At 32.0% G+C, this 13,552-nt stretch overlaps 2 protein-coding genes across 2 annotated transcripts in view; both read left to right on the top strand.

Moving 5' to 3' along the window:
* Nucleotides 1–382, top strand: part of LOC107440816 (slit homolog 2 protein) — a 10,064-nt gene extending 9,682 nt beyond the window's left edge. The window contains exon 5 of the mRNA XM_043053482.2: nt 257–382. Within this exon, the coding sequence (XP_042909416.2) occupies nt 257–382 (126 nt within the window). The remainder of the gene's footprint in view (nt 1–256) is intronic.
* Nucleotides 383–12,390: 12,008 nt separating this feature from the next.
* Nucleotides 12,391–13,552, top strand: part of LOC122271604 (phospholipase A2 inhibitor beta-like) — a 12,296-nt gene continuing 11,134 nt past the window's right edge. The window contains exon 1 of the mRNA XM_043053481.2: nt 12,391–13,044. Coding sequence (XP_042909415.2) covers nt 12,391–13,044 — 654 coding nt within the window. The remainder of the gene's footprint in view (nt 13,045–13,552) is intronic.

Below are 13,552 nucleotides of genomic sequence, written 5' to 3'. Positions count from 1 at the left end.
TGAAGGTTTCATTGCGTCATTAGAGAGTTGATCGCCGCAAACTATGCAGAGCGGTTTTGGTTTGTGTGAATCGCCTGTCCCGACAAAACCATACTTCAAGTAGGACTCATGGTATTGTCTGTTAAAAGTTGCATGTTTCTTTGATGTTGAAGGCTCTTCGGTCTCTTCACTGAGCCTTTTCTTTTTTCCAAGGAAACTTTCTAAGGACGTCTGTTTTGTATTCATTTTTGCTAACTTGTGAGTTAAATTTGTGCAGACACAATACACGCGTACACCAAGCACTGTTAAACCTGAGAAAGTACCGGTGAACAGAGAGAGGAGTGATAGACACTTTCTTTTTACAAAAAACAAACAAAACCGCATAAAGCACACAAAACAGTAGAGAGGAATCATGGTCACGTGGTCCTTGGGCGACTAAATGGCAGACTAGCCAGCTTCTCTTTTATAGTCTTACTATACACTCTCGCTGTGTGAGGCGTCAGAATCTTTATTAGTTCCAATGCAAATGTCGCGTAGCGCTTTCGTTTTTTATTTATGATATTTACAGTTACGATGATTGTTTTTTTTTTTTACTAAAACTAATTGAATGAGAAAATAGTTGCAGAAGATTTCTTTTTTTTTACTTTTTAAAACATTAAAAAATTTATGTTATTACCTTCGGGGGCATCTTTTTTTTAAATAAATAAAAGTTTAATGGAACACAGATATTTTTAATTTGGGGTATAAACCTAGGAATTTTAATTCAGTTTCAATGAAATGGGCGGCCCGGTACCATTTGATCCACGGACCGGTACCGGTCCGCGGACCGGGGGTTGGGGACCACTGCTGTAACAGATTTGTAAAACTTATGTATTGAGAATCATATAGTTGTGTTTTTATATTATCTTATACTAGTTATACTATATTTAGCTTTAAAATTTTGTTTAATTTGCCCTAATTGCTTAAGATGTGTGTGTAATGCATTATTTTTTTTATGTGTATGCAAAAATTATCAATACAATAGCTATTGCATTTAAAATGTTATTTTTGTAATAAAAAAATATTTTCTAACTTTTACAATAATATAAAGAACATAATTAAACAGTCATATATTTTTTCCATTTTTCTGAAATATATGTCACTGTTGCGGGGTTAAAACATCCCCTCCTACATCAGAAATCCCCCACACGGTTTCTTATAAGTAGTCTGCGCAGATTAGTTAAAAAGCGAACCAGATGTGCGCATGAACCCAAATTCTATTTTAAAAGTACTTGAGAGAAATTTATCATATATATTTGAGAATTGAATCTGTAGTTATTGACAAGTAAATAAAACAAACCGATTATATTCATAAATTAAACAAATTTCTAGACATATATTTGCTGCCACTTTCTAATTTTTAATAGATTTCATATTAAATGGTTCTTTCACTTATTGGTTAGCCTTCATAATGCTCTGATCGGACTACCTACAAAAACCGTGTGGAGGCTTTCAGTTATAGGAGGCGTTGGTTAAACGCATATTTATAATATTCCCTTTCCCTCTTCGGCAGCTGAGTTATCACCTCCTACATCAAAAAGTCTCCACACGTTTTTTTTATGCGTTGACTATCTAAAAAGTGAACCAGTTGTGCGCATAATCCCAAATTCAATTTTAAAGGTAATTCAGAGAAATTTAAATTAAATATATCTGAGAATTGGTTAACAAGCTATAGAGGCAAACTAATCATATTCATAAATTAAAAAAAATTAGACATATATTTACTACCACTTTTTTATTTTTAGTAGATTTTGTATTATATAGCTCTTTCGCAAACTAGATTAAAATGATAGTGGCCGCATAAAACTATACAAAGGAAACCGTATGGGGGGTATTGAAAGTGAGTGATTGAGAAGAGTTATGTTTTATTGACTACTGTACAAAACTACAATTATTAGTTTGACGCTTTAACAGATTTTATAAAACGTTTAAAATCGAAGCAAAGCTCGTTTGCGTTTCATGTTATGACATTAAAATACGTAGTTGTATTTGTTTTGATCATAGATTTATCTTTTTTGAAAAAAAAATTACTAACCACCTTTACCGACTTTCCCCTTCAATCATTCCAGTGATTCTAATAATAACAGTGATCTTCATTTTGCTGTGTTTCCGATATCGATATCATGTAAGAGTGTGGCTCTATTCAAGAGGATTGAAATGTTTGAAAAAAAGAGGCGAAAGAGATGTTGGAAAACTGTTTGATGCTTATATTTCTTTGTCCGATGTAGACGCCTCAGAGGTTCGAAAACACTTTCTACCAGGCAAGTTTAAAAATGTCTACATATTTTAAAACATTTATTTTTATTTTATATTTTTTTAAAGGAAAACAATTCATAATAGTTTGGTAGTAAGAAAATTCCCTAAGATGTGGATAGTAATGCAAATATGAGGCCTTGCATGACACATTTTACTCATTAACTTAGTCGAATCTCAGGTAGTTCAGTATAAGCCGTATTAAGATGTCTGAATTGATTTGAATAAGAAAATTTGGGTGCATAATGCCGCTGCCCGGCTTTTATACAACCCATCTCAATTCTTGATAGATACAAAGACGTAAACTTGCTCTGTTTTGTAAAAAAGATTCTAGTGGTTACGAAATTTAAGATCTTTTTAGTTTAGTGTTTTTCATTTTAAGTAATTTTTCCACCACTACATATCGAGACTCATACTCATATGTGGAGGTTATCTTAGCATAAGCCCCGCCAGGGGCTCTAACTAATTAATCTGAATAAATAATAAATCGCCGAAGCGCAAATGAGTGGTGAAAATTGGGGTTCAGTAACATTTACTGAGTAAAAATTAAAACAAAGTAGGGAGATTAAGCAAGCAAATTTAAGAGGGAGAAGAGGTTTTTGTGGCAGACTGCCTCTCCTCCCCTGGAAGTACTAAGTATCGAGAATTCAAAATATTATGTCAAATCATATTTAATTGCAGTTATCTCGTAGTGACACTTTTAAAGTGCAATCAGCGTATTTAACCTTACTCCATACCTGCCAACTTTTGATCCTTTCGAGGATGGTTTTCTCCTGTGGTAGTAAACTCGAATTTAAATTACAATTCTAGGCAGTAACATATGCTGTTTTTGGATAAAGCTTACGCGGACAAACACGAGCTAGCTAGATCATGTAATTTGGCAAGGTACCTGCCCGCGCAAGCGGGCACTAGACCTCTGATCTGTGATATGCCCTAGGGCGACTGAGACTAATGACATTGGAAGTAATGAGGACGGGAAATTAGGAGGAGTACGAGGCAGTAACGGCTCGAGATATCTGCATATGCAGTTACTCAAATCATGATATTAATATATATGCTTAAATTTTTTAAAAATAGTGGTGGTCAAAAATATTTCAAATTAAGTTTATAAATGGAAGGAATATGTAGAATTTTACTACGACTTTAAATATAGAAATAAAATTTTACACCAAATGCGTAAAAGTTGGCAGGTATGTTACTCTAATAGTCCTGTCTTTATTTACCTAAAAACTTGTTGAAAATTGCGCAGAAAGCGAAACAGTTGGCATCCCTGTAGATGTAGAGATAAGAATGCAAATAAAGAAAAAGGAAATCTTGAGTTGAACGTTGAATTATGATAAGTTGTTATAAATGTGTTCATAATGGGGTAATAAATAGTATGGGAAACTCGATACTCCGCAAATCAATATAATCCGATAATTATAGCAACAAAAAAGAAATGGTGTTTCTTCTGAATAACTTTTTGACAAAAAGCTTTATTATGTTAATATAAATGATATTTGAAAACTTTTCTATTTTTCTCTGTACGATTGCTTTTATGAATCACCCGTACCAAAAGGATTAATATTTAGCTTCAAATTTTTATTTAATGTGATATTTACCTCCGTGACATTAAAAATATAGTACATGAACTGACATGTTAACTATAAGAAGATGTGTTCATGCCCTGGCTAAATGAAAACTTCTTTCCCCTTGATTGTAATTCAATTGTCACTTCATTGATATTTGAGAAAAATTGTCTTCGGAACGAATAAAAGATGACAGATAGGAAACGTTACTCTAGCTTCACTACCATTTGTAAAAATGTTTTACATATGGGCCAAATGTCGGCAGTTATGAGTATTCATAATAATTGAGTGAGTACTCAAATAAAGGAGCACTCATAATACTCATACTTTTAGAAAAGATTAGGCTTGGTTAGCTTTTCATACTTCCTAACTAATAGCTTAGTAGGCTTCGTTAGCATTTCGTTTTAGTCATTTATATTTATTTATTTTGCTTTAAAGCTAGCCCAAGAGTATGAAATATAATTTCTGAGCCAGAAAGTAACCGTAATTTGTAAAACTTTATCATTGTTTCATTTGTATTTTCCTTTAGTACTGGAACTGAAGCACCCGTTCTATAAATTATTTGTACCCCAGAGAGATATTAAAACTGGAAATTTTGAAATAAACAATCTGATGAGACGAATGGTGGATTGCAAATGTACAGTCGTTTTGCTCACTAAGTAAGTGTAGCATCCCATTTTATTCCCTTGACTATTTTTTGCCTAATTTCATGCGAAGAATATCAAGATAAACTCTCTAACGTAACAAGTGGTGAATAGTAAGTGAACAGTCATTTTACTCACTAAGTGTACCAGTTNTCGAAATAAACAATCTGATGAGACGAATGGTGGATTGCAAATGTACAGTCGTTTTGCTCACTAAGTAAGTGTAGCATCCCATTTTATTCCCTTTACTATTTTTTGCCTAATTTTATTCGAAGAATATCAAGATAAACACTCTAACGTGACAAGTAGTGAATAGTAAGCGAACAGTCATTTTACTCACTAAGTGTACCAGTTTCTTTCGGTTTTATTTCTTTAACTATATTTAATTGAATTCAAATATCATAAACTGCGAATTTATTAGTAGTATAATTTTACTGGCATCGATCTACTTAACTGCATCGGAAGTTATTAATGACACACACACCTGTTTGAAAAATATCAATTATTTTAAGACAAAATTTCCAACCTAAATGTAGCAGCTAATTTGAGACGGAGGGAGTATAATACTTGGTCTATCAGAAAATTTTGTCAGCGAAAGTGCTCGTCTTTTTTTCAGTTATGCAAAAGGTTCTTTTATAAAGGAAGGTGATAGGATATTTACCTTTCAATACAATGGTAATGTTCCAGTTTAAAGATACATAGAATATATGGCGCTTAAAAGCATGTGAGTACGCATTGAAAATCATAACACTAGGATCTGACAGAAATAAACGGTACATCTAATGTACATTTAAGGGTAAAAATCCCACTACTTTTCTTTTCTTTTATAAAAACATCCTTTTTATTCTATATTAAGGCGCACTAATTGTGAGAAACCGTGTGGTCATGTTGTAAACAAACATCTCATCTTGACTGATCGCATCCTATACGTTAAGAACAAGCAAATGCTGCCGTAATTAAATTACAGAATGTTCTCAATCAAGAACACTAACAACTAAAATTGATAATACTATTATACACACTTCATGGTAAGTGCAAAAATCACATAAGCTGCCTGGTGTAATGTCACAGACTGCTAACTGAACAAGCTTTCTAAGCAACAAAAACATTATTTTGAAGTTAATTACCAAGTCCGGGAGGTTTCAAAAGATTACTGACATGCCTGACCTAAAAATTTATTTATTTCATCAGTATTTCATGAAGCTTAGCAAAAACTCCTTGGAACTCTTGACCTAACTATTGGAACCATGTTTTCCTGATTGCGGCTACTATTTTGGGTGTCTGAAATCCGAATTAGTCAAAAAGAAGGTACGTTCATTCAGAGAAAGTATGTTTTTATGTCTGATTTCGAAACTTAAAATATCGTATGTACTTATTAATGAACATATTTAGGGTCATCCTCTCGAACCATTAAAATTCATCCTAGAACGTGAAGATCCCATCATTAGCTCAAAAGTTATTCAGGATGTCATTCAGGCGTTGTTTCTCCGCATTTTATGCCTCCTTTTTAGAGTAAAGCAAAAGGCTCTTTTATGAAAGAAATTCGTATAGGATATTTTTCCGTTAACTCAATGGTAATTTACTAGCCTTATACAGATTCATAAGAACAAATATATAAATTCAAATTTGTAACAAATTTACACAGAACTAAGCAGTATATCTGGTTTACACAAGGGTAAATGCCCACAACCATTTCTTCTGAAAATGAAGTAGTAGGGCTACCACGTTTCCTTTTTTGAAAAAAATAGAACCGTTAATATACAAAGACGTTAGTACCTTACCTTAGGTTGAATGTAAAGTAATTGAATGAGATATTTCTGTCAACTATTTCACCAAGATGTTTTTAGTATAAAAGTCTCTTATTGAGACTGAGTATTAATAGGTTGAGAATCGGGTTGTGTTACATGTTTGACATTTTTATTTTTGCTCAAATGAAAAGAATATTGTCTTTTTTAGCATAACTATTTATATTTTAGTTACAACTATTTATATCTTATTTTTTTAAAAAATTCTTTTAATTCGAAGGGGGATGAAACTATAGGTTCTTAGGTATTTTAAGTAAAACTCATAAATTTATGTAGGACAATGCTTTTTTTCCCGAAAAAGAGCCATGACTTCGTAACTTATTCACTGTTAAATACCTTTATAACTTTTATTAATTTTATGCTGATTAAAACAAATTAAATCTGGATTTTATTTGTTCATAAATGACTATATCATGTGAATTTTTTGTACACTGCCTGAAAACAGGGACTACTTGGAAAACGAATTTTGCACGGGGATATTTAGAATGGCATTTGCGAATTCATTGGAGGATAAATTGCATCAGATCATCCTTGTGAAGTTTGGACCCCTTCCACCCCTGAAAGAGATGGACCAGAGTCTGAAGACAGTGATGGAATCATCGAGATGTCTCAAGTTCGGAGATAAGTTATTCTGGGATATGCTTCGATACGAAATGTCTGAAAAACGTCCTGATACTGCCATTGATTACGAACTGCAAGAAGATAGCTCTGATGATGTTCCTTTAATACAAGAGTTCTGAGTACATATTATATCTAGAAATAAAGTGTACATATATTTTAATTTTGATTTCCTACAACCAAAACAAATGTCCAAGAATCTGTAAAAATTTAAATTTGTTTATTTTATTTCAAGAAAACATCGTAACATAGTGTCAGTAAAAATTAGGCTTCAACACTTAATGCATTCTGAGTTTTTGTATGTGACTTTTCCGACCCAGTTATGAATTTAAATATAGTTATAGTTTAAATTTATTCATTGACTTTATTCATAATGATTATTTATTTCATTCAACTTTTAAAAAAACTGTATTCTTCCATTATTTTCATTAATATATGAAAGAAGCATAAAAATAATATAAATAAATTTTCAGCGTGATATAATGTATTGTATGTTGATCAAAAGATTGCAGAAACACATCCAGAAACCAATATGTGTTTGTTTAAATATGAGTTGTTTTGCTACTTGCAGCACTGATGATTTGCCTCTAATAAAAGAGTTCTGAATAGATATGTAAAAAAAAAGGTAGAAATAAAAAAATATATATAAATAAATTTTCCTTTTATGAAGTTTTATTATTATTTTCTACAAACAAATTAAAAGTCCAAGAATTTGTAAAACTATATTTTCCTCATTTAACTTGAAGAAAGCATGGTAACATGAAATGAGAAAAAAATACGCTACTTTTTAATACATTTTGAGTAACTTTCTCGACAGAGTTATGAATTATTAATGTATTCATAGTTTTAATTTATATTCATTAACTATATTCGTGATACTTATTTCAATTATTTCAGTTTATCGAAAAAATTGCTACGCATCTAATATTATGATTAACATATGAGCCAAACATAAAAATAAAAATAATAAATTTTCAGCATGTCATCTTCATCAAAAGACTAGAAAAACGCCCAGAAATACAATATGTAACGTTTAAACATAATAACTTAATTGTAATATTAAATATAGATAATTCCGTTTCAAAATTCTTCCAAAAAGTTGAGTTTATTCTGATGCTTGACCAAAAAGTCCCCTTTTCTTCTGACTTGGGTAGAAAAACGGACGACGGTATTTAATAGATGAACGGACAACGGGGAAATTGAATTGAACGGGCAATGGAGTTGAAGAACTGATCATCCCTTAATTAGATCAACAGTTTAAAGACGACATTGAATAAATGAGGACATTTAGTTCAAAACACAACTTTAATTTTAAAGTATAGCTATTGGATTATTTTCTATTAAAAATATAGATATTTATATTATTAAATAAATAGTTGAAGATGAATGTCTCGTTTCTTATTGATAAACTCCATGATTTAAATAGTTTAGTGACCAGTCTTGCTCTTTTTGAAAAATAATTCATACCAGGCTTTTGTGTTTTACTCGGTTTCTTTTCCCACTACAGGACGTTTACAGTTTCATACTTCACTTTCTAGATAAGAAAAAAGTTTGGCAAAAATAATTCAAACTCACATTGTAATATGTAAAAAGGGAAGTTTTTACGGTATTACAATTTAATGCGAGCAAGTGACCATTAATTTAGTTGGTTGGTTTCGTATGCCTGTTTAGGCAGAGGGGTGCGATTGTTCTTGTTTTCCAGTGGCGCCACCTAAGGCGAAGAATTCGATTTCTGCCACACTCATTCGTCGCACCCGTTCATAAGGCGGACCCTTTCATACATCCATTCATTTATCCACAGATCGTAATTTTCACCTGAATCAGAGAACGATCGATCTCCAATCCAGTACCCCTAGAGATTTTGATTTGTAATGGGAACATGGAGGACTTTGCGACTCGACAGATTTAACGTGCATCAGTCAGCATTTTACAACACGGGTGTGTTCGGCCGGCGGGTTCGAAACCACGAACATGGACCCAGTGCCCTACCGGCCTCATTAATTTAGTATTTATTAATTGACACTGCCTTCCCCTTCTGCTCATTTGGTTTACTACGAAATTTTACCATACATAAAAGTTTTCTGCAAATTATAGATTTTAATAGGTCGTGAGCCAGAAGAAATTTAAGAATTAATTTAATTCATTCTTCTTCAGAATTCATTTACTCTTTGTTTCATTTAAATTTAAATTAAAAGAACGTGTTACATTGTAAACACTACGAAAATAAAAATTATGAATGGAACGCTTTATCAAGTGTATGCGTTAAAAATCAATCGGAAGTACTAACCCAGAAGTCTTATTACGAATTTTAACCTCTAGCGCCATCTTTGCATAGCCTTACACAGTCCATAAACAAAATGTTACATCTAAGTTAAGAAGTATTCAATTGAAAGATCTATAAATATTTCGTTTTCCAGATTTTGTTCTCAAAACTTTTGAGTTGAAATTCTAGCCTACTCATCTTGCATAGTTATTACGACAGCTTCCTGTAATTTCATTTTTCAAATTCTTTTTCAATTCTTGAAAATATTATTGAAATTTGCTAAATGTTACTCAATGAAGAAACTTTTCGTAATGATTGTCATAATCAGTTGTAATTATTTGTATTGGGCTCTTTAAATAATTTATAATATCGTGTGAATTTTATTAGATTTGATTAGAATACGCATGGTTAAATCTAAAAAGATCGCTGTATGATTTTCAAGTTTTTCCTAAATAAGTTTGAATATTTATTTGTCGTATTGGTTAAAATAACATTAAAAAGAATTTATTTACCCTGAAAATAGAATCCAACATCAAAATGTTTGCTATTGCTAGTAAGGTTCGTATGTAAGTAGTACGGTTGGGTAAAAACTCTATTTGATGTGTAACAAAGTTGATATATAGTTCGTTCACCAGGAGTTGGCACTTGGCTCCGCCTTCATCACGTGGTATCGGATGATACTATTTCGCCATTTTGGGGAGAAGGATGTGAACAAGGCTGCCATTTGGCGATCGTATGACAAAAATATTTATTTAGAAATCTTCATGTGCATATTTTGAACATGTGCATTTTATTTCATAAACTTGTTGATATTTCTCTCTTTTTATTGAATAGTTTGCTCTTTTAGAGATATTTTGCTGGGAAAAAGTTTTTAAACATAAATTAGCTAGAATAACGAAAGGTGTAATAGCTGATGATAAACCGAAGTAAGTGACTGAAAAAGAATTCACTGTTTAGTGTTTGGCCATCACCTTCTACATCAAAAAGCCTTCACACGGTTTCTTATAAGTAGTCTGCGCAGACTATTTAAAAAGTGAACAGTTTAAACATGAAACCAAATTCTATTTTAAAAGTGACTGAGAGGAATTTGTCATATATATTTGAGAATTGAATCTGTAGTGGTAGACAAGTAAATAAGACAAACTAATCATATTCAAAAATTNTATTTGCTACCGCTTTCTTATTTTTACTAGATTTTCAATAAAATGGCTCTTTCCTAAGCTGGTTTCCCTTCATAGTGGTCTGATTGGACTACCTATAAAAAACCGTGTGGAGGCTTTGCGCGCATTAGAGGTTATCTGGATTTCAAGCGGGGAAATGTTTTTCCTCTTACTCCCCCGCGCTGAAATGAACTCTGCGTCCGAGGAGGTGGAGCCAAGTGCCAACTCCTGGTGAACGAACTATACAATGGTTTTTGAGTATTACTACACTTAAATAATTTATACAAACATATAAAAAATTAAGATACATTCTTTAACCCTATTTCATGCAGTGAAACGAGTCTGGGAACTTTGTCAACAAATGCAAGCCTGCAGCTACTACGCTTTTTGCAAAATATTTTATAAAGTGGTCAACATTCCAAAGCAAAAACTTTCAATTGTTTACGTAATTTAACTAACATTTAAAAAGCTTCATCACGAAAGGGGAGGAACAAAGTGGCTTTGTATATGAATTTTTAACGCGTTCACACCGGGTGTTGCGCCTGAAAGCGGGACGGAAAAGATAAAAAAATGGTAGAAGAACTATTTCAATATTAGATAATATTCGGGTGGAGTTAATCTATTCTCAACAATAACAATTCACTGTTAGGAAATTCATCACGGCGAAGAAGCAATTCAANCTTTGGTTGGCGTTGGTTTATACCCTGAGCCTAGCTATATAACTGTAAGATATTTGATCAATAAATTGAAAACTGATAGTGAGGGGGAGAAGTTAGGTTGAAGCAATTCAATATAAAAATTGAATCCGTTAAAAACAATTGGTAGTTATGGATTTTTATTATTCCCGGAAAAAAACTAAAAAATGAAATTTATTTGTACCAGTTTTTACTCCGCTGTGCCGCCCGATGAGACAATCTAGCGTGACCCACCGGTGGGTCACCCCGGCGTGAACGTGTTAAATAATTTATATGTAGTAGTGTGAAAAATAAGTTCAAATTAATAAAGAATAGTACATTAATTAAACTTAGGTAGTACAAGATTAAATGTTTACAAAAAGCGTAGAAACTTAGCAGCCCTACAATTATTACAAGCCATTATAAATGTAAAATTTTTAGTCTTTAGCAACCACTATTTTTTAGGCTACAAAGAGCTAAAGTTGCCACGTTACTTAAATTTTTCAGTCTATGATCGTTGCATCTAATGAGTTACTAGATTAAAATGTATAATTGAGATTTACTGTTCCGGAAAGGGTAAACTGTTATTACGTTGCTGGAGCTGTCAAAATAATTCCCATTAAAAAAAACTCAGTAATTATATTACTTCCACAATAATGAATTTTCACTAAAGGAAAAAGTAAAAAATACTAATTCGAAATTTGAGTTGTCGCAAACAATAATACTCTCAGTAGTAGTAAAATCACGATCCTTGATTGTTAATGAATAATTGAAAACTTTCAATAATAACAATTTCTACAATTTAAAACACGTTCAGCTTGACACTCTTTCAATCTTACTGGGATATATGATATATCATTAAGAAAAGTTTTTAATTTACATAATTATTTCAATATTATTTAGGAATTTTTTTTCCGCACAACTGTATCTCAAAGTGATAGTTGGAATCAACCTTTGTTTTCGGTCTCATACTCTTTAAGCATATGTTTATCATAAATAGCTTTCTTTTAACGGAATTTATATACGTTGAAGCTTATCTTCTTTATCTAAACACATTTTATCAGAAACGAAAAAAATAAAATAAATGGTTTTAAAAACTGCCATTATTGAAATATCAAAAGTAATCACTGTATAATATCGATTTGATGTAGAATGGTTTCTCTTTTTGAAATAAATCACGACGAGTGAACAGAGATTTAGTTTAATTCACGAGAGTTCTAAAATGAATGTTACTTTAGTGATTTTAATTGTGATGTTTAGCAATTGAAGAATAGATGAGTAATTCACGACGAATGAATAGAGATTTGGATTAATTTATGAGAGTTTTAAAATGAATGTTATTTTGGTGATTTTCATTTTGGCGTTCAGCATTTTTTCGGTTGTTGACATGAAAGGGGTCAAATGCAAGGTTAAATTTGGAGTAAAGGCCATCAGCCTCACTTGCAAAGGAGAACGAGACTGCAATGTTAGCAGTATATTAGTACATCGTCATAAATCAAAACCAGTTGGTAAAGTGCTTGTCAAGTGCCTAGTGTTTAAAAAATGCAGAAATTGCGAAAAAGTCAAAAGTTGCACACTGCCAAGATTACTTAATCATGGAATTTTTAACCTCAGTGCGTTATCTGAATTAAATATTCGATGCCACCTTCAAAGTATAGAAGACGACGCCTTCGACCATACCAGATTACTGACTAAACTGCTTCTTTCTAACACAGATTTTCATAGAATCCCAAGTGCTATTTGTAGAATCAAGAAATTAAAAACGCTTGAAATTGCGGACAGTAAATTAACTGAGATTGCAACTGAACTTCAATATATGCCTGAACTTGTAAACCTCTCATTGACTAAGAACAGAATAAGTTCTATATTAGGCAGTGCTTTTATGGGTGATCTAAAACTCCAATCAATTGTTCTAACGAATAATAAGTTGAGGAGCTTAGATAATAAAACATTTGATCCGTGCCTTAGTTTACGATTGGTTAAATTGGACCAGAATGATCTCGTAACAGTTGATGGCTTATTTCAAAATCCTAGTTTGATGGTAATTTTCTTAATATTTCTAATTTTATCTCTTACGTTCTATCTTTAATATAAATTTTGGTATTAAATTTAATGAAAGTCGCAATGGCTTATTGGTTAAAATCCAGAGCTGTCTTTGTGAAATGCTGGGGTTTTATCCCAAGTGCTAGCTTGTAGCTCACCCAGCTTCAATTAAATGGTTACAGGCTTGCCTAAGAAGTGAAAAATGTCAGTGCAACACAATGTTATCCTCATTTTCAACATTAGGTCGTTGGTCGTAAAATTGTGTAGACTCAAGGTCTTTAACCCTTTTCTAGCCCGCATCGAGACTAGCAAAGCTTTTTAATCAGAGTAAAATATCAGAGTTAATATGTAAATATCAAATAATATATGCCACTCCTTAAAATATTTTTTGTTTAACGAAAAATCTTTTCAAATCATCCGTTCGTGTTTGAATGCCTGTAGGTAATACTTTAAATTTTTTTCAAAATTTATCATTAAATACAAAGTCTATATATATGTATATATAT

Source organism: Parasteatoda tepidariorum, chromosome 9 (assembly GCF_043381705.1).
Source record: "Parasteatoda tepidariorum isolate YZ-2023 chromosome 9, CAS_Ptep_4.0, whole genome shotgun sequence".
NCBI lineage: Eukaryota > Metazoa > Arthropoda > Arachnida > Araneae > Theridiidae > Parasteatoda > Parasteatoda tepidariorum.
This window is presented reverse-complemented; position numbering and strand designations above follow the sequence as displayed.